The sequence below is a fragment of the Vipera berus genome (assembly GCF_964194415.1).
Source record: "Vipera berus genome assembly, chromosome: 11".
NCBI classification, from domain to species: Eukaryota; Metazoa; Chordata; class Lepidosauria; order Squamata; family Viperidae; genus Vipera; species Vipera berus.
In genome coordinates, this window is record NC_138214.1 from 15,250,413 (window position 1) to 15,272,442 (window position 22,030).

Genomic DNA, 22,030 nt, shown 5'->3' on the forward strand with positions numbered 1-22,030 from the left:
GAAGTGAGGGGGGTTGAGGAGGAGGAGGAGGAGGAGGAGGAGGAGGAGGAGGAGGAGGAGGAGGACTGTGGGGTGGCACTCTCTGTGTTTAATTGTTTTCTTACAGATGTTTCATTACCCAACTAGATAATATCATCAGTGCTAGAAGTGAGGGGGGTTGAGGAGGAGGAGGAGGAGGAGGAGGAGGAGGAGGAGGAGGAGGAGGAGAACTGTGGGGTGGCACTCTCTGTGTTTAATTGTTTTCTTACAGATGTTTCATTACCCAACTAGATAATATCATCAGTGCTAGAAGTGAGGGGGGTTGAGGAGGAGGAGGAGGAGGAGGAGGAGAACTGTGGGGTGGCACTCTCTGTGTTTAATTGTTTTCTTACAGATGTTTCATTACCCAACTAGATAATATCATCAGTGCTAGAAGTGAGGGGGGTTGAGGAGGAGGAGGAGGAGGAGGAGGAGGAGGAGAACTGTGGGGTGGCACTCTCTGTGTTTAATTGTTTTCTTACAGATGTTTCATTACCCAACTAGATAATAGCAACAGTACTGCAAAAGAGGAGGAGAAGGAGGACCATGGAGTCTTGATCCTCTCTGAGCTTTACCCAACTAGGTAACATCATCAGAGTCACCTAGTTGGGTAATGAAAGTTCTGCTAGGAAGCAACCAAGCACAGAGACCACCAAGGACCCCCTACTACATTTTCCTTGCTATACCCAGTTCCTTGCCTGCACAACTAAGGAGGTAGTGGACCTTTTGAGGTAGAAACCCATGGGTTATGGTTACTGTAACAATCAGAATTTTTGTTATAGTTATTGTCCTGCTGCCAGCAGAGAAAGTGCTAGTATCTTATATGAATTCCTTTTCATCAATAAGGGATATTTTGTAAGAAAAAAAAATCCTCCTTCCAATTAACTTACTCGCAGGGAATTGTACTCTAAGTCTCCAGTGTTATCAATCATCTCAAGATATTATAGAGCCTTGGTGGAGCAGTGGGCTAATGCCTCCTTAAGTAACACCAGCTGCCTGCAATTAGTGCAGGTTCGAGTCCCGCCAGGCTCAAGGTTGACTCAGCCTTCCATCCTTCCTAGGTAGGTAAAATGAGGACCCAGATTGTTGGGGGCAATTAAGCTGACTTTGTAATAATGCCGCTTGGGGTGTGTGTGAAAGCCCTAATAAGCAGGCATATACATAGAATGAAGGCTACTGCTAAGCTTGTAAGCCGCCCTGAGTCTTCGGAGAAGGGCGGGATATAAATGGAATTAAAATAAAATAAAATAAATTATTACCATTTATGTAAGACCAATACTGGAGGCGTTTAAGGAGGGACTGGACAACCATTTGTCTAAAATGGTATATGCAGCCTCTTGCTTAAGCAGGCGGTTGGACTAGAAGACCTCCAAGGTCCCTCCCATCTCTGTTATCCTGTTCTGTTCTAAACCCTGTTTTGAAAAAAAGAGCCTGGAGCTGTGGGATTATCATCTTCAATATCATTGTGAATGCTGCCTTATTCCCAGTGTTGTGAATGCTGCCTTATTCCCAGAGAGATTTTTTTTCCTTCTCAAAAGCAGAAAAATGATGAGAAAACTAAGTTGCAAACATACCGAATAAGGAAAAATTGTTGGCCAGCCTGCAAGGCATCAACTTTCTTTTACCCAAGTCCCACTTCAAAGTTACAGTCTGAAGACTCCATTCAGTCTCTGATTCATTTTTAAGAGCTGTCAAAGTGAGGAACTGCAGTTCATTATTTCACTGCATTTCCTTATTTAGAATCCCCTCACATATCCACTCTAAACTTCTCGATTTTTTTTTTAAAAAATAGAGTCTATGAAAGTAAATCAAAAGGAAAAAACGAATCGTATTATTAGTTTAAAAATAATCAGAGGCTGTGCAAAAAAGAAAGAAAGAGAGTTCTTCAGTTCAGAAGGAATCTTTGCCATCATTCAGGGATTTCTTTATAGAGACACAAAGTCAAATTAATTGGCTAAAACACCATGTTCTACATTGCATTGAGGTTCTGGCTATTAAACAGATTATCCTTTATTGAGGCCGTCTCTTTCTACACACGAGGTAGGTGATTTTGGATGTTCCTAATATTTCTAATGATATTTTTTAACCGTATTTTCTATTTCTAACTATATATTTTAACTGCAGTTTCTGCTGAACTCTTTTTACAGTACAGTCAGACCTCCACTTACGATCACAATGGAGCCCAAAATTTACGTCGCTAAGCGAGAGAGCTGCTAAGTGAATTTTTGCCCCTTTTTACGAACTTTCTTGCCAAAGTTGTTAAATGAATCGTTGCAGTTGTTAATTTAGTAACACGTTCGTTAAGTGAATTCGGCTTCCTCCATTGACTTTGCTTGTCAGAAAGTCACAAAAGGGGATCACGTGATCCCGGGACGCTGCAACCGTCGTAAGTTCATGCCAGTTGCCAAGCGTCTGAATTTCAATCACATGAATATGGATTGCTGCAATGGTTGTAAGTGTGAAAAACGGTCATAAGTCGCTTTATTCAGTGCTGTTGTAACTTTGAAAGGTTATTAAACAAACTGTTGTAAGTCAAGGACCACTTGTATTTTATTTTATTTTATTTATTTTATTTTATTTTATTTTTTATTTTATTTTATTTTATTATTTATTTTACTATTTATTTCATTTCATTTCATTTTATTATGTATTTTTATTTTATTATCTTTGTAAGCCACTCAGAATCACTGAGGGTGAATTGGGCGGCCATACAAATTCTCTTAAGTAAATAAATAACATTTACTTTTGATGCTATTTCACAATTATTTTAATGGATGGTTCAGAAATCCACTAAAATTAGAGGGAAATATTGTGACATCACCATTTTGCCAATTTGACCTTCATCTGGCTTTGTTGACGCTACAAGCAAAAGACAGGAAATATAAATATAAGTATAAATGAAAATAGAGCTGTGTAATGATGACAGAGCAAAGAATAAGAGCTACATGGTAAAAAAAATGGCACAATTATCATAATGGTAACAATTTCTATCTCTACCTTTTCATAACACATCATGGCCATAGAAATCAACTCAGCATGTTAAGCACATTTAGCGGCTGACTATTGGAGGATCTAAAGAACCAGGTTGATTGTCCCAAAGGTGCTTTTCAAGAGGCAACTGGACTTCATTTTTCCTTGAAGACATTTCGCTTCTCATCCAAGAAGCTTCTTCAGTTCTGACTGACTTCCATTCTCCACCATTCAGTCAGAACTGAAGAAGCTTCTTGGATGAGAAGCCAAATGTCTTTTTGAAATAGCACCTTTGGGGCAACCATGACCTGGATGACTGAGAATCTCCATAGACATTTATCTGGTTGCTAAGAAGTTGTTACTAACCTAATGGCACACAATCAATTAATCAATCATTCAATCAATTTAGCCACTGTAGGGCACTTTTAGGCTATTTACGATTATGTTCACCTCTAACTAAGAACTTTGCATCCAAGAATATTCCCTGAAATATGCCATATTGGACTGATTGGGATCCACATCTGAGTTGTAGGTTTGCTTAAGTTAACTGCAGTGCAGCTTGAGTTATGGGTTGCATACCACCTCTGTAATATTACTTGACTTTGTGTAGCATAGGAGTTATGACTCTGAGCTACACAGCAGAAACTAGCAGGTTTCCACTTCTTTCGTACCATGGATTCACCGATCTGAGGAGGTTCATCAGACATGAATTAGGAAGCCAAGGATGAAATCTACAACTGTTCACCTCCTTCCCTTGCTGTTCTTGGACTGTGTGTTGATTTCCAGTGTTACCCTTTTGAACTGCAGTAAGTTGAAGCATTCTATTACATTAGAATGGCATCACTTTGACTCAACATCCAGAGTCAAATCCTTGAGCTAAGATTGATTGCTAGGGATTTCATAATAGACCACTGGAGTTCTCCAGGAAAGAATATGAAAGTCCACATTCTGGACAGGGAGGACCGCTGGTTTGAAAAAGGGGTCAAAGAGGCCGTCTATGTCAAAACTGAACAGCCCTCTCTCAACAGAGGGGGAGGGATACGACGTCATCTATCTCAAGTCTACAACACAGACCTTTCAACTGTTCCAAGAAGGCTCCACACCCATTTGCACCACTCAGGTGACCCTGACGACACAAATAAGCCTCCAAGTGGCATCAATGACCCTCTAAAAGAAGGCAAATGACCAGCTGTCTGCAAGAAATATAAATCCTTCCATTCCCCACCATCCAGTCAGAGCTGAAGAAACTTCTTGGATGAGAAGCGGAACGTCTTCAAAGAGAAAAAAAAAGAAAGTCCAGTTGCCTCGTGAAAAAGGGACAATATGAAAGGTATTTGCTTCTATTTCCCAGGGTATTTTTTCCCCCAACTTCCTTCTAACTTACAATTGAAGGATTTCTTGATAGCCTCCCATTCCTCTATTAACCAGGTCAAACTCTGTTTAAATCTGTGATGGTTTTCTAGGTCCTTTTATCTAACCATGCAACATCAAGACAGCATACATATGACCAAGAAACAAGCCAAATCAGGGAAAAAAAAGTTTGCTACATACTGTATATATTTGTTGTCAATTTGTTAGGAAATTGTGATTTTGCTTTTATTGTTGTTTATCACTCAAAGTCACATTCTACAAGTTGGGTGGTCAAATCCCTAACTCATGCTTTCAGCCAATTAAATGTATATATTTATTGAACACTTTTCACGTAGAGTATTTCATTCACGTGTCATGAACAAGAAGTATATTTTACAGAGGTGAGGAATCAGCCATCCTTTGCATGTTATTTGATCTCCAGCTCTGGGAAGGTGATTATTAATGATAACATTAATAATAGCATCATCGAAAAAACTCAGGTCCTTCCCTTTAGTGTAAATTGCAAGATAAGATATACTAAGATATAAAAATTTATCTGTAAGGACTTCTGGTTTGTCACGCAGCCTCTATGGAGGGCTGGGAGACTTGCTCTCTCTCCCCACCCCCCACCCCGTCCAGTTTCACATCACTGGGGGGCTCTGAAAAGGGCCGAAAGTTGCCCCGAAGAGGCGACCAGTAAGGAGGGGCACTCATTGGATCATGGGAGAGCCGCAACTTTCCCGTTAGACCTGGAGATCCCTCCAAACCAGCGGATGAAAGGACCGGCCATTATGGCTCGTCCCTAGGCTGTGAACAGCCGAAGTCACATTTTCCACCAGGCAACTCTTAAAGCAGCGCAGAAGAGACTGGGTGAGATTTACCTCTTTTACACCCTAATTAATTTCTATACCTCCTTAAGCTGCTAAGCATTTTCCCCCCTGCAGTGAGGGAAGGGGAACTTTTGCCCTCCCTCCAGAAAGAGTGGCGACTAAATACCCAGGGGCGTTTTAAACGTTGAAAAAGTAACTGAATCCCAGTTGGAACGTTATTTCTCAAAGCACGTGGATTGAAAGTTCTTTTATTTCCCATTTGTCATTGTCTGCTTCTGTTGGAAATCGGGATTCTTTCTTATGAAAAAAAGAAAAAGAAAAACTGAAAAGATTAAGACAACTTTGGGACTCAAAGGGAAACTTTAAAAGGGGCCTGGCTGACTGCCCAGGGAAATAGATAAGATACATAACCTTGAGAACTTCGAAACAACAGCTGTGAAAGGCTTTGTGTTTCCTACCTAGAAAAAAAATCTTTCTTTTGGATTTTATTTATTTATTTTATTTTATTTATTTTATTAGACTTATATATCGCCCTTCTCCCGTATGGAAGAAGACCAGGGACAAAATTTATTTATGGATGAAAATCAACAAAGTCTCGCCATGTTGAAAACACTAATCCAAATTCTTACCACAACCAATGAAATACTAAGAGGCTATGTGAAAGAACAAGAAGACAGCCCAGATATGAAAGCCCAAACTTTGACTACAACTAAAGAATCACCTATATAAAATACAATAGGAAAAAAATAAAACATTCAAGTACGATGACAGAAGAATCTACTATTAAACAAATATTGATATTTGAAAATCCAGAAAAGACACTGACAACTTGGAAAAAGGAAAAGGTTTCTTATACAACTCAGAAGGAACTAGAGGATCTAGAAAAAGCAGTTGGATGAGAAGATAAACAATTCAGAACAACTACATGAATATGGAAGAATAAAGAGATGACCCACTATACTGTACCTACAAGTCCTCTCAAAAAATGGCAATTGGATAGTTTTGCCAATATCAGTTAATATACATGATATTACAAGGAGATTGGTTCGATGTCCCAAAAACAAGGACATGGAAGATGATTTGGCAAAGGAAAAAAGCCAGAATAAGACTCAAGAAGAATGGAGTTTTGACCATCTTATTGAAATCTGAAACAGAATATACTTAAATAGATAACACAAGACATTGTTATGAATTGAGATAAATAAAACATTTTGGTCATTAAAATTTAGCAGTATAAATATTAATAGCTAATTTGAATATTGATTTGTGCATAAAGGTCATGTAAAGGTGAATAATGTAGACAAGCTAAAAACCTATTGTTGAAAGTAATAAATAGTTCTATATGGAATGTTAAAAATGAAAATCATCAGTTTAAGCAAGAAATAGCAGATACAAAGAGGAAGAGAGGAAGTATTAAATATTGAAATAAAAAGAAATTTTGATTACTACTTAAAAAAACCAATTGAAAATTAGCAAAAAGGAAGGATATCATATTGTATCCTTAATTTGTTGACATAGACGGTGAGAAGTTAAGTAAACGGGATGTGTATTTTGAATATTAGATTTAGTGAGGAATGGTGATAGATGAATTGGGAGTATATTAAAAATCTTGGGAATGATAAATATCAAACGTTAAATCTAAATGTTAGTGGAAATTAAAATTGAAAAATCTATTAGGTCATTGATTGTCTAAAAGATTGTATGTTAAAACAATTAGAATATGTGTAAACTAAAAACTATGGATATACGTAAGAAAGTTATTTTCTATGTGATTGATAGGATGAAACTTGTCTTTAAATCTACAAATAGACAGTATATATGAAGGGAAAAAGAGAGGAAATGTTTATGGTAGCAATTTGAAATCTGTACTAATGATATCTGTATGTAATTGAGTTACTACTACCCAGCCACCACGTTGCTTTTCAAATATGTAAATGTAATACCAGAAAATCAATAAATTTTGCAAAAAAAATTATCTGTAAGATAAATAGATACAGTATTACTAGATATGATATCTTCCTTCACCATCTTAATCCTTCTAATTCAATCAAGAGTCCTCTAAATCAGATCCAAGGACATCTAATATATTGTTCCTGTTCCATACACTTCTCTGTCCAAAAAGCCTTAATAAAAGGGCAGGAAAACTATAGTCATTCTATCTTGATAAATAGTCATTCTAGTTGTCCTTCCCACCCCTACTGCATCTATTTCCATAACTGGAGTTTGCATTCTACTATTAAGGATGGGATGGGATGGGATGGGATGGGATGGGAGGAGAGGAGAGGAGAGAAGAGGGAAGGAAAGGAAAGGAAAGGAAAGGAAAGGAAAGGAAAGGAAAGGAAAGGAAAGGAAAGGAAAGGAAAGGAAAGGAAAGGAAAGGAAAGGAAAGGAAAGGAAAGGAAAGGAAAAGGGATGGGATGGGGTTCCCAAAGATGCTTTTCAAAGAGGCAACTGGACTTTCTTTGGATTTTCAGTTCTTGGATGAGAAGAGAAATGTCTTCAAGGAAAAAAAAAAAAGAAAGTTGCCTCATGAAAAAGCACCTTTGGAACAACCATGACCTGGATGATTGAGAATCTCCATAGGCAATGGGATAGGATGGGAGGTCCTTTCCATTGGTTTCAAAATTGCAACAGAGAGTAAGGCATTGTCCTGGCATTGTCTTATTGGCCAAACGTATTTACATGGAACATAATGACAATCCCCATCAAAATTAATCTTACAAGCACTTCCCGTTCACCCTCCGTGCCTTCATTGATTTACCTAAAACCCAGGGGAGGATCATCCATTCCACCACAGTAGGAGGAGGTCCTTGCATGTGTAGATCTGTCCTGACAATGTGCTGGGATGCGAGCAGAAGCATGAAGAGGAAGGTAAGGTAGGAGCCCGTGTGGCAGATAAACTTGATAAATGGCTTTTTAATGAACAGTCCCAGCCTGCTCTTGGGCACCATCAAGTAGGCCATGGAAAGCACTGGAAACAGCAGTCCGATAGTGACACAGGTCAAAAGTTTGACCGCCCAATGCTTCCGCCGCCATCCGGGGAAGCCGTCGTACCAAAGTGTTGCTAGTAGTTGCTGGCAGTTGGGCTGAGCAACAAACTGGAGTGAGAGAGAGAAGAGAGAGAGAGAGAGAGAGAGAGAGAGAGAGAGAGAGAGAGAGAGAGAGAGAGAGAGAGAGAGAGAGAGAGAGAGAGAGAGAGAAGGAAATAAGGGGAGAGAGGGAAAAAAAGGAGAGGTGGAGATGAGTACAATTGCAACAAGTGAGAGCCATGGCAATTGGAAGAACAAAAGAAGGGATTTGCCATATTTATTCTAGGGGATAAATGGTCCAGGAGAAGTATGGCACCCTCAAGCTGTTTTGCAGCCTGCAGCCTATTTATTTATTTATTTAGTGCAAGGGTGGGGAATGATGGCCCCTTTACGATCAGTGGACACGGCTGGCTCAGGAATTCTGGGAGTTGAAGTCCACAGATCATAAAGGGGCCATCGTTCCCCACCCCTGATTTAGTATATGGCATATCATACATGGACTAGCAAAATGTATACTAACATTTCACCTAGAACAGTAAAATACAATAAAATATAAATGTTAAAAATATCGATGCTAAAATATCAGTGTCCGTGCCATCTAACCATTGAAACGCAGCATTGTCTATATTTTTTTAAAAAATCAGATCTTGGAGCGATACATATCCTCAGCTCACAGTTGGTCATGATGTGATCTAAAGTTTAAGGTGGGATCCTGAAATCACATTGAGGAGAGGATGTTATGCCCCATTTACACGAAGAATCCCAGAAGACGCTGTGTGAGGTGTGAATCCTATTCAGGATTGTCTGTTGCTGAAGTGGCAGTTCAAGGCCTGATGACTTTTTTTGTGGGGTCATGTATATGTTTTCCTATGTCCGGGCATTCAGCGACCCATTTGGCTTTCCAGATTTCCCCTGGATCTTTTGCACTAACCATCACAAAAATTTGGGGGCAAATAAATACAACAAGGTGCAAGACGCTTCAGCTAAAACACCTAAGCTTGACATCCCAGGAGCTTTCATTACTCAGGGTGCTTTTCTTATAAGCACTGCTGTGGTTTAATAATAATAATAATAATAATAATAATAATAATAATAATAATAATAATAATAATAATAATAATTATTATTTATTATTATTATTATTATTATTATTATTATTATTATTATTATTATTATTATTATTATTATTATTATTAATTTTATATACTGCCCTTCTCCCAAAGGACTCAGGGCGGTGAACAGGGCAAACATATAAAAAATACAAAAATACAAAAGTTAAAAAAGAATTAAACATATGCCCAAGCTAAAACAGTAAATACATATATTAAAAACAAACAGTAAAAACCCAACCCATCCCCCATCAGGCCAAGCCGGCTTGTTCAAATAAATGCGTCTTCAGATTGCGTCGGAAGACTGCAAGCTTTTTATTTCTCAGTGCAATCATTTTGTAAGACACACATTTTTGTTGGTACTGGTTTTTGTTGCTGTTGTTTGGGAACAGATTAAAATTTAGCCTGTTTATGTTCATTGGACTTTATTTGCTGATTTATTTGCATTATTCAAATAAATGCATTTATTTGCATTGTTTGTGTTATTAAGTCCACACCCCACCTTTTTTGTTTATCGAAATCCTCTAAAAATTGCCATGGCACAAACTTTTCATTCCTGCCTATGGTCACAGAAAGTGGGTCACCGTCTAAACCCAATCTCACCAGGGCCCACTTCCACCAGTAAATTTAAATTTAAAAACTCTCCCTCTTCCAGCTATAATACATGTTGGTACAGTAATGTGCTGCAGCTGCCAAAAAAAAGCCAATGCAGTCCTAGGCTGCATTAAGAGAGAGACAGAATCGCAATCACATGAAATGTTAATACCAATTTATGATGCCTTGGTAAAACCACACTTGGAATCCTGCATCCAGTCTTGGTCACCACAGTCTTAAAAAAGATGTTGAGACTCTGGAAAGAGTGCAGAGAAGAGCAACAAAGATGATTAGGCAGCTGGAGGCTGAAACACAGGAAGAACGTTTGCAGGAACTGGATATGTCTAGTCTAAGGAAGAGAAGGACTGGGGGGTGACATGATAGCAGCCTTCCAACATCTCAGGGGCTGCCACAAAGAAGAGGAGGTCAACCTATTCTCCAAAGCACCTGAAGTCAGGACAAGAAGCAATGGATGGAAATTAATCAAACAGAGAATCAACCTAGAACTAAGGAGAAATTTCCCAACAGTGAGATTTCCTGATAATTAGAACAATTAATCAGTGGAACGACTTGCCTTCAGAAGTTGTAAGTTTTTAAGAAGAGATTGGACAACCATTTGTCTGAGATGGTATAGGGTCTCCTTATGGACTAGAAGACCCCCAAGGTCCCTTCCAACTCTGCGATTCTGTGATTCATTAATGTAACTGGCCATCCTGCTCTCAGTCCAGCACCATGGGTAAGAACCGTGGGAGAGCAGGCAGAGATGTCCACCCTTTTCTGTCAGAAGACAGGTTCATTTTTTTCTCTCCTACGATTCCAGCTAGCTCTGTGCCCAGTGAAATGATTTCATTTCGCAAGTCTGCCATTGCTATTAAAAATTAAGAGGGTTCATATTTCCTTCAAGAGGTTCTTTCGAGAAGAGAAAGGAAAGGGGGAAGGGAGCACAGTTCCATTAAGGAGGAGAAGAGGGGGAGGAAAAGAGCTCCATTTGAAACAGGGATCAGCTTTTCTAATCGAGGTTGCCTTGTAGCTGGCCGGAGGGACCAAATTGATGAACTGCTAACTTCCATCCCAAACCTAATTGTGGATCAAGCGGAAGGCCTTGGACAAATGTTTTTGTTTGCAGTTCCTAAAACCCCGTCTTGCTTTAGCCAAAGGCAGCAAGCAGAAGAGCAGGAACTCGGCAAAGCTATTCATTTACTCAGATTTAGTTAAGTTTTCCACCTGTTACCCTGCAGCCAGACAATTTCCCAGAATAATTGATCTACAAGGAACAGGGTTTAGGAAGAAAAAGAAAACATAACCCAGGCATTATTGCTTAGAATTTTGCGATGTCTTCAGTATCTGGTTAGGGTAGAAATATGATCTATTCACAAGAAGCACATTATTTGTGGGTCCTTGGTGCTCTCTGAGCTTGATTGATTTCTTGCAGACATTTCATTACCTACCTATGTAATGTCACTGATGCTCAGCCAAACAATACCATCAACAACACCGGTGCTCAGACAAACAATGAAGGTCAGAGAGCACCAAGGACCCACAGCTACAAATATTCTCTTCTCTTGGTATCTGCATGTATTGTTTGCACTAAATACACAAAACTGCAGTTTTAACTACAGGATATAAAGTGTTATCCTATTTTGAGTAGTCCCAGGTATTTGTATCTTTCTACGGACAAAGATTTTATCACATTCCCGTTTTTAATTGTATACCTTACCAGCTACTAATATTTACTAATTCTTTACTTAGTATTTTTACTAATATTTTAATAATACTAATATTTGAGAGGCTCCTACAAAACTGACGCGGTGGCTCAGTGGGTTAGGACGCTGAGCTTGTCGATCAGAAGGTCGGCAGTTTGGCGGGTCGAATCCCGAGTGCCGCGTAACAGAGTGAGCGCCTGTTACTCGTCCCAGCTTCTGCCCACCTAGCAGTTCGAAAGCACGTAAAAATGCAAGTAGAAAAATAGGGACCGCTACGGTGGGAAGGTAACAGCGTTCCGTGCGCCTTTGGTGTCTAGTCATGCCGGCCACATGACCACGGAGACGTCCTCGGACAAGCGCTGGCTCTTCGGCTTTGAAACGGAGATGAGCACCGGCCCCTAGAGTCGGAAACGACTAGCACGCATGTGCGGGGGAACCTTTACCTTTACCTTTACCTTACAAAACTGAGGGGGTCAAACTATTTTCCATTTGTAAATGGGTTTGTCTTTATTTGGAAGATAGCAATAGCAATAGCACTTAGACTTATATCCTGCTTCACAGTGCTTTACAGCCCTCTCTAAGCGGTTCACAGAGTCACCATATTGCCCCCAACAATTTGGTTCTTCATTTTACCGACCTCAGAAGGATGGAAGGCTGAGTCAACCTTGAGCCAGTCAGGATCGAACTCTGTGGGCAGAGTTTGCCTGCAATACTGCATTCTAACCACTGCACTACCACAGCTCCTTTTGTCCCTTGTGAATTTCAGCATTTACCTTTAGTTCAGGTGCAAGTTATCAGGCTGAACATTGAACATCAAGTAATTGGTCTGTGATTGCTAGCAACTGTTTGTCTTTTATTATTAAAAATGTTTAATCTATTCTTCAACCTATCCAATTTGTAATCTTTAATTAAACCATATAACCAGTCTTCCACAGAGAATACTCAGATGCTAAATCAAAATCCACAGACTAGTGCCATCCACCAGTTCTTATCCTTCTTTATTTGTGTTTTTTTTGAATCATTTTTTATGGTATGGCTGTATCATCCATTTTACTGTACTTCTCAATATTTGATTTATTTTCCCTACATATTATGTTCTTTTGGGTTATCCAAAATTATAATATTTCATTTTTATTACAGCAAGCATCTACATTCATAGTATTTCTTAGCAATACTTTATAAAGCGAAGGATAGTTTATTTAAAACTGCAGGTTTTGCCCAAATTGCTTTATCCTTCCTTCATATAGTTCATTTTTCTTTGACATAATGTAGCTATAACTCATTGTTTTAATTCTTCTATTATCTTACTGCCAAGTATATAGCTGTCCTATAAGCTTTCCTTGATCTTTCAAACTCTTTGGAAGGAGGAGGAGGAGGAGGAGGAGGAGGAGGAGGAGGAGGAGGAGGAGGAGGAGGAGGAGAGAGATAAGGAGGTGGAGGTGGTGGAGGAGGAAATGAAGGAGAAGGAGAAGAAGTCTGAATCAATTTACTGAAATGAAAAAGGGATTGTAATTTTCATTGAAATAGGGATTGTAATCTACCATATTCTTCTGGCATAGATTGATAGAATGAGACATTTTGACTTTCCACTTTAGGGATGAGAAAGAAGGAGCACGTCCTCAAAACCTCAAAAGCACCCCAAAAAGATTAAGATCCTTGCTTTAAGACCACACTTTATGCTATCATAAATACAGTGCAGCAGCAACAACAGAAATGAAAAACTTGTCTACCAGTGTACCGTTCAATGTTTAAAAAAATACTTTCTGTATTTATAGGACTTAATCCAATCTGACGCTTTCTTTGTTTTTCATATTTTTAAAATTTTATCAAGAAATGCCAGAGTTAATTTGTTTTCCTAACACAATTTTGTGCACAACTTTTTTAACATATGTAAAGTCAATAGCTATCACCTGAAACTTTTTTAATGCAAACTTTCCTGATCCTCTTTTTTCTCATAGGCATTTGCTCAGCACAGGCTTTCTTAAATATTTAAATATATTGCTGTTACTCTTTTTTTTCCAAAACCAAGAAGAACAAACAAGCTGACCCATTTTGAATGCCATTTGCAAAAATATGGTGGGTTTTTTTTTAGGTCCTCCTCTTACAAAGCAATATGGCACATGTGGTTGTAAGCCACCCAAAAGTACAGTTTGTGGCAGAATCCCCTTCAAACCTATCTTACAAATTAGATTTTTGTCAGTCAAAAACTTACTCGGTGCAAGCAAAATAAATTTACTCTGGCAGAAGTTTTTGTTTACTTCGCTACACCTCCCTCAGCTGTCCAAAGTGTTAGGCTGACTTAAAAGTGTAAAAACAAAATGTGGAACGTTTGCTTGGTGGCATTCTTTATTTATTTTTTAGTTGTTTTTTTTAATTTTTATTTTATTTATTTTTTTATTTTAATTCCATTTGTATCCCGCCCTTCTCCAAAGACTCAGGGCGACTTACAAGCTTAGCAGTAGCCTTCCTTCTATGTATATGCCTGCTTATTAGGGCTTTCACACACACACACCCAAGCGGCATTATTACAAAGTCAGCTTAATTGCCCCCAACAATCTGGGTCCTCAAGATCCCGCTTGTTTTAATTTTATAAATAATGCACGGAAGGAATGGAACTGAGAACAGCAAGAAGGGAATTAATGTTGAAAGCATAGACGATGATCACTAGCCATTCACAAAACATTGCTGACTAATACGAAGACATCTCTGTGTTGCAGAGGCAACTAACTCACGTAAGTGTGTTCAATGCTCAGGCTGGAGTAAGTATTATGATGAACGGGAAATGAACTGTCTTACAAGGAAATGTTAAGTGTTCATTTCTTTGAGAACAGCCCGTACTATGTTCCAGTGAGTTTTCTTTCAATCGTGCATATTCAGATGTTCAATCTGTAGCATTCACAGAGGCTTATACATTTGTTTAACTTCCAGTGAAAACCAAGCTGTGATGCTAGCAACACTCTACATGCATATCTACATAGCTAGATATTTTTATGTTTCCTTATGTCTTATACTTTTGGGGTTTTTTATGTTTTTCATGTTTTCTAAAAAAATATGAAAGATGGTTGCAGGAAGTGAGTATGTCTAGTCTAGTGAAAAGAAGTATTAGGGGTGATGTGATAGCTGTGTTCCAATGTTTGAGGGGCTGGCCTAAAGAAGAGAGGGGTCAACCTATTCTCCAAAGCACCAGAGGGCAGGACAAGAAACAATGGATGGAAACTGATCAAGGAGAGAAGCAACCTAGAATTAAGGAGAACCTGACAGTGAGAACAATTAGCCAGTGGAACAGCTTGCCACCAGAAGTTGTGGGTGCTCCATCACTGGAGGTTTTTAAGAAGAGATTGGGCAGCCATTTCTCTGGAATGGCATAGGGTCTCCTGTCTGAGCAGGGGGTTGGACTAGATCAGTGTTTTTCAACCACTGTTCCGCGGCACACTAGTGTGCCGCGAGATGTTGCCTGGTGTGCCGTGGGAAAAATTGAAAAGTAATTATAAAATACTTTCTTTGTGTTTATTTGATTCCTATTCAAGAGAATTACTTTATATATAGTCAATATAGGCACAGAGTTAAATTTTTTAACATTTTCTAATGGTGGAGTGCCTCGTGATTTTTTTCATGAAACAAGTGTGTCTTCGCCCAAAAAAGGTTGAAAAACACTGGACTAGATGACCTCTAAGGTCTCTTCCAACTCTCTTCTTCTATTATTTCTGGTTGAAAAGTTTTTGACCTTCTCTTAAAGATTTGAAGTGAGGAAGTGTCTCTGTGTCAACATAAGGCTTGATGTCTATGACCCTCTGATTAAACATGTCCTTGGCTTCGTGGCTGATGGAGATTAAATATGGAATGAAAGTCTACGCAGAAGTAGAAAGCAAGAGGGAGTAGATAATCCTCCAGCCTCACTTCTGTGGTGGTTGAGATACTGATGGGCCACAACTGATTTTTTTTCACCCACCCCAAACATTTTTTTTTTTAAATTACAGGAAGGGACATCCTGTAACTTAAAGTCCATCTGCTTAAAGTTGCCAAAGTTGAGAACACTCCTCTAGATATTTCATTTCTATCTTTGAAAGCAGGAAGAGCGAGCTAATTTAAAAATAGGAAGAATGGGCGAATTTGCACAAGACCATTGATGGGGCCAACTAGTTTAACCTAACTAATCTAAGAACTGGCTTAGTTCTGACTAAATTACAGGGTTTAAATCGCTTGCTAACACCCCTTTACCCCAGTTAAGCAAACTTTCAGAAGTTGAACTGAACAATCCTGAATGTGATTGTCATTCTACTCTTTTTAAAAAAAACAAAAAAACAAAAACAAAACAGAATTATTTGACTGGGGAATGATGGATGGAATGAAATATCACATTTATGGCCTTTGTGCATGACTATCAGATAGCTGAACGTTTCTGCTCTGTAAAATACAGGAGATCTTGCAAGGACTAACAAATGCCAAACCGACTATATTTTTTCTTCTCCCCACTAATCACTCTTTAAAGCAAGTGACATTCTTTTATAGCTGCCATTACATTTGCATCTCTGGCCCTTTTTAAAAAAAAGCAATGGTGGAATTACAATGTATTAATTATACATGCTCAATAATCAACCAAGGGAAGATACTTTCTCACTGTACCAAAACAGCAGCTGTCTCCATATTTACTTGGTATCAGGTGAAGTTGGAAAATTAGGGAGAATGATTAATCCACGGCATTTGGAGTAGGGGAAATCATTGGGATTCACTCATTTTCAATGTGTTCCTTTGCCACCCAAATTAAGGATCTGTTAGCTGTTATGTATTGGGCTCAGCTGTAACACCACGTGGTAAGCTGGAGCAGCTAACGGCTCTCCAGCAACCCAGACCCCAGGTCTCCAGTGCTGCTATTGGCTGTCCCTAGGCAGCAATGGGTTGCTTTAAACCTATTGGCTGCCACCTAGGGGCCAGGCTATAAATTGCTGCAAGCTGCAGCCCAGTTCTCGGTTCAGATCCTGCAAGCAATAAACCATGAGCTTTGTTGAACTCACTTGCCTCGTCTCCTTTCCTGCGCGAAGAACTCACTACACAACATTAGCTATGCAATATCATCCAAGGAACTTACAGGAGAAATGTAAGCTGGTGAGATAAGAAGAGAAACTCTTATTAAGAGACAGGAACCAAATGAAGACAGACCTGGATATACAGGAAATCCTCAATTTATGATCACAAGCCCAACATTTCTGTTGCTAAGCAAGGCAGTTGTTCAGTGAATGTTGCCCTGTTTTACGACCTTTCCTGCCACAGATATTAAGTAAATCCCTGCAGTTTTTAACTTAGTAAAATGGCTGTTAAGTGAATCTGGCTTCCCCATTGACTTTGCTTGTCAGAAGATTGCAAAAAGGGATCACATGGTCCCAGGACACGGCGACCATCATAAATATGAACCAGTTGCCAAGTGTCTGTATTATGATCACGTGACCACAAGGATGTTGCAATGGTCGAAACTGCGAAAAGCAGCCACAAGTCACTTTTCTCAGTGCCACTGGACCTTTGAATGGTCACTAAATGGACTATTGTAAGTCAAGGACTATCTCTAGTTCTTCCTCATTCCAACTTAAATCTCATGAGAGAATAGAATAGAATAGAACATAGAACATAGAATAGAAAATAAAACATAGAATAGAATAGAATAGAATAGAATAGAATAGAATAGAATAGAATAGAATAGAATAGCATGGAATAGAATAGAATAGAATAGAATGGAATGGAATAGAATAGAATAGAATAGAATAGAATAGAATAGAATAGAATAGAATAGAATAGAATAGAATAGAATAGAATAGAATAGAATAGAATAGAATAGAATAGAATAGAATAGAATAGAATAGAATAGAGCTGGAAGGGACCCTGGAGGTCTTCTAGTCCAGCCCCCTGCTCAAGCAGGAGAACCTACACCACAGGTCTGCAACCCGCAGCTCTGGAGCCGCATGCGGCTCTTTCAGCCGTCTCCTGCGGCTCCCAGTCCTCTGCCATGTGCAGTCCAAAAAAAAAAGTGGGACTAAAAAAGTTCAACCAATCAATTCAAATATGCAGGGTAGGTGCATATCTCGCCTTGGCTCCACTCTTCAGTCAAACTCTGTTCTGCACATGTGCCCATGTATGCGCATGCGCACTCATTTTTTTGCGGCTCCCAGTTTTTCCTTTTGTGAGGGAACCGGTTCCGAGTGGCTCTTTCACTGTTTCAGGTTGCTGACCCCTGACCTACAGGTGATTGTCCAGTCTCTTCTTAAAAACCTCCAGTGATGGAATGCCCATGATTTCTGGGGGTAAGCCAGTGGTGGGATTCAAATATGTGAACAACCAGTTCTCTGTGTGTATGCCGCTTCCAGAATTCCATTCTGGGCCTGAGCAACAAAAAATTAGCTACCGGTTCTGCCGAAGTGTTGCAAACCGGCTGAATCCCACCGCTGGGGTAAGCTGTTCCACTGGTTGATTGTCCTCACTGTCAGGAAGTTTCTTCTTAATTCCAGGTCGCTTCTCTCCTTGATCATATTTGCTTTTCATCATTGTCCAGAGCTACTGTTATTCTTTCCTTTTAACGGCTTCTTAGGTAAGTCAAATGTCCACTGTCAAGCCATAAAGGATGATTTTATAGAAATATTTTCAGATCATTTCACAGCTATTCTGATTTAGGTTAGGTTATCTGCAGGCAGTTGAAAATTTGAATGAATGGAATATTCTTATTACCCAGAATTTTGAACACTTCATGGAAAGATGCGTTTCTTTGGGTGATTGCAAATGCTAATCAACAATGCATGTAGACCGCAACTTACAACAGTCTATTTAGTGACTGTTCAAAGTTACAATGGCAGTGAAAAAGTGACTTATAACTGTTTTTCACACTTATGACCGTTGCAGCACCCCCATGGTCACGTGGCAACTGACTCGTATTTATGATGGTTGCAGCATCCCGGGGTCAGGGGATCCCCTTTTGCGACCTTCAGACAACCAAAGTCAATGGGGAAGCCAGATTCTCTTAACAACAGGGTGACTAACTTAAGAACTGCAGTGACATTTCATGACAAGAAAGGTCATAAAATGGGACAAAACTCACGTAAAAACTCTCTTGATTAGCAGCAGAATTTTGGGCACAATTGTGGTGGTAAGTGGAGGACTATGTAGATATTTCAGCCAAAGTCTACTTTAGTATTGTGTAATATTTATCATTTTAACAGTTTGCTCTAAGACCATCTCATTTCATCCTCTCATTCCATTAATTCCACAAATTTCTTAATTACCAGCCTTTTATGATATTTCACTCTTTGTCATTCCAAATGCAGATAAATGCCTATGTTTCATATTAATATTTTTCAAGCTTAGCCATTATTTGGAATTGTTCATGAGTTCATCTAGATAATTAAACACAAGGCTCCATCAGTGGTGTAAGTATTAATCCACCTTGGAGTCCTTCACACTTCACCACATTTAGCAGTGCTAAATTCTACTCTCGGGAGAAAAAAATGATCGAGCCTAATGAATATAAAATACTTCACGGACATAAAATATACAGAAAAGTATACATCAGATAAACCCAATCTTATTCCAACATGCCAAACTATTTTGGAAAATCAATTTAATTTGAATGTCCGAATTGATTTAAACCAAATCCCTGAAGTGGTCTTAATTTGATTAGTCTTGAACCACTACAAGAGGAAAGACTTTGAATATGTTGACAGGAGTTTCATTAGATTCATCAGCGTAATTTACACTCCACATTGGCGCAAATCAATTTGGAGCATCAGTTATTTGAGAGAGCCTGTTAGGGGTAAAAGCAAAGATGCTATCAGGTAATTTTAGATTCTGAATTTCCATGGTTTAATGTTCTTCTCAAGTTTGTAATGTGCATGATAATCTAATCTATTTCATTTGTAGGCTTTTTTGTTTACATCCTTTCTTGTGTTGAGCCCTGAACTTCTGCCTGAAGATCTAACCTGATTCTATCACTGTTTGAAGGAATGGAACGGAATGGAACAGAATGGAACAGAATGGAACGGAACGGAACGGAACAGAACAGAACAGAACAGAACAGAACAGAACAGAACAGAACAGAATAGCATGGAATAGAATAGAATAGAATAGAATAGAATAGAATAGAATAGAATAGAATAGAATAGAATAGAATAGAATAGAATAGAATAGAATAGAAAAGAATAGAATAGAATAGAATAGAATAGAATAGAATAGAATAGAATAGAATAGAATAGAATAGAATAGAATAGAATAGAATAGAATAGAATAGAATAGAATAGAGCTGGAAGGGACCTTGGAGGTCTTCTAGTCTGGCCCCCTGCTCAAGCAGGAGAACCTATACTATTTCATACAAGTGACTCTAGTCTCTTCTTAAAAATCTCCAGTGATGGAGCACCCATGATTTCTGAAGGCAAAGCTGTTCCCCCAGTTAAATGTCCTCACTGTTAGGAAGTTTCTCCTTAATTCCAGGTTGCTTCTCTCCTTGATTAGTTCCAATCCATTGTTTCTTGTCTTGCCTTCTGGTGCTTTGGAAAATACTGTAGGTTGGCCTCCTCTTCTTTGTGGTAGCCCAAATATTGCAACAGTGTGATCATGTCAACCTACTCCTTCTTTTCATTAAACTAGACACACCCAATTCCTGCAACCATTTGTGATATGTTTTAGCCTCCAGCCCCCTAATCGTTTTTGTTACTCTTTTCTTCACTCTTCTATTACTTCTCATTCAATTTGATAATACAGCAGAAGTTGCCTTCAGAATTTGTTTCAGAGAGGAGGAAAACGTCAGGGCAATGCTCACTGTTGGATTGTCTTGTGTGAAATGCTAGAACTGGTTCTAGATCTCTTTAAAGATTCAAGATCACTGGTGATGACCTATAAAGCCCTAAATGGCTTGGGTCTGGGATATCTGAGGGAACACCTGCTGCCGGCATCAAGTTCCCTTCATCCTGTGTGCTCCTACAGGGAGGGCCTTCTCAGGGTGCCGCCGGTAAAAGATTGCCGGTGGGCGACACCCAGGGGGAGGACCTTCTCTGTGGGTGCGCCTGCCCTCTGGAACCAGTTACCCGTAGAGCTCAGGACTGCCCCTGACCTCTGTTTGTTCTGCCGGGACCTGAAGTCGTGGCTCTTCGAGCTTTCCGGCCAGGACTGAGAATTTTTAATTTTTAACTTATTGTAATTGGGTTTTTAATCAGAGTTATAGGGGTTTTAGGTTTTTAATCAAGGATAATTTAATCTATTTTGTTATTAACTTTTTGTATTGTCATGTTGTTTTAATTGCCTTGTGAACCGCCCTGGGTCCTACGGGAGAAGGCAGTATATAAGTTCAATAAATAATAAATAAAATAATAATAATAATAATAAATCATATTACAAGCGGTGTGGGGTGTTTTCAGACTGATTCATTGCTTGGACTGGGCGATTTATATGGTTGCTCACCTCACAGCAGTAGCTATGGGTGGTGCCTAAAGATTAAAAACCCAAAGGTTCAAAACAAAACACAAATGGCTGTCCAGTCTCTTCTTGAAAATCTCCAGTAATGGGGGAACCAGAACTTCTGAAGGCAAGGCATCCCCCTGGTTGATTCTTTCGACTGTTAAAAACTAAGGAGAAATTTCCTAATGGTGAGAAGCAATCAGCCAATCATTTGTCATGTAATTTAGCATTCTGGATAACAAAGGAACTATCGTTCGAAAAAAGTTTTCCTTTTCATTACTATTACAAGTTTTGTCTTTCCCCAACTAGTCTGAGAATGGGCGTTTATGTTTTAATTTAAGTATGACCAGTGCTTTTTTTGTAAAAGAAAAAGGTGCCGGAACTCACACATGTTATACAACCCGCCTTGCCTACCCTAAAAGGTTTCATCCAAAAAAGGTGCCGGAACTCCGTTCTGAGCGTTCTATGAGAAAAAAAGCCCTGAGTATGACAATGTAATATAAAAACCCAGCTGACTGCCAGAAATGCTGGACCTGATCCTTTTATGAAAATGAAATGGGTCCACAAATCCCCAAACTGAGTTTTAATCACAGCTAAAGGATCAGGGGGGAAAAATGCATCAAATTTCCATTTTAATAGGAAGTTAGACAATTTACATTAAAACCCGGGCTGAAATTCAGTTAGTTATACATCAGAATCTCCAAATTTGCAAAGCAACCTGGGAAATGCATTGCAAGATATCAAACTACAGAGAAATAGGCATAAAGGTGTGTGTGTGTGTGTGTGTGTGTGTGTGTGTGTGTGTGTGTATCTGTCCAGAGTAAGTGGGTAAAATGTATTAGGGAAATATCAAGCAGAAACATACTTTTTAATAATCAAGAAATGTGAATAATGTGTCCATGTTGTATTTTTTTAAAAAAAATATGAATGGATGCTGAAATATGGGAAAGATTCTCTAATGTCTATGTGGGATCTCTTTCCCTTATTTTGCTCCTCTGCTG

The 22,030-nt window shown here is 39.0% G+C and overlaps 1 protein-coding gene across 1 annotated transcript in view; it reads right to left on the reverse strand.

Moving 5' to 3' along the window:
- Positions 1-22,030, reverse strand: part of TRPC5 (transient receptor potential cation channel subfamily C member 5) — a gene marked incomplete at its 5' end in the record, with an annotated part of 122,897 nt that overhangs the window by 44,562 nt on the left and 56,305 nt on the right. Inside the window, one exon of the mRNA XM_081336688.1 lies at positions 7,930-8,266. Coding sequence (XP_081192814.1) covers positions 7,930-8,266 — 337 coding nt within the window. The remainder of the gene's footprint in view (positions 1-7,929; positions 8,267-22,030) is intronic.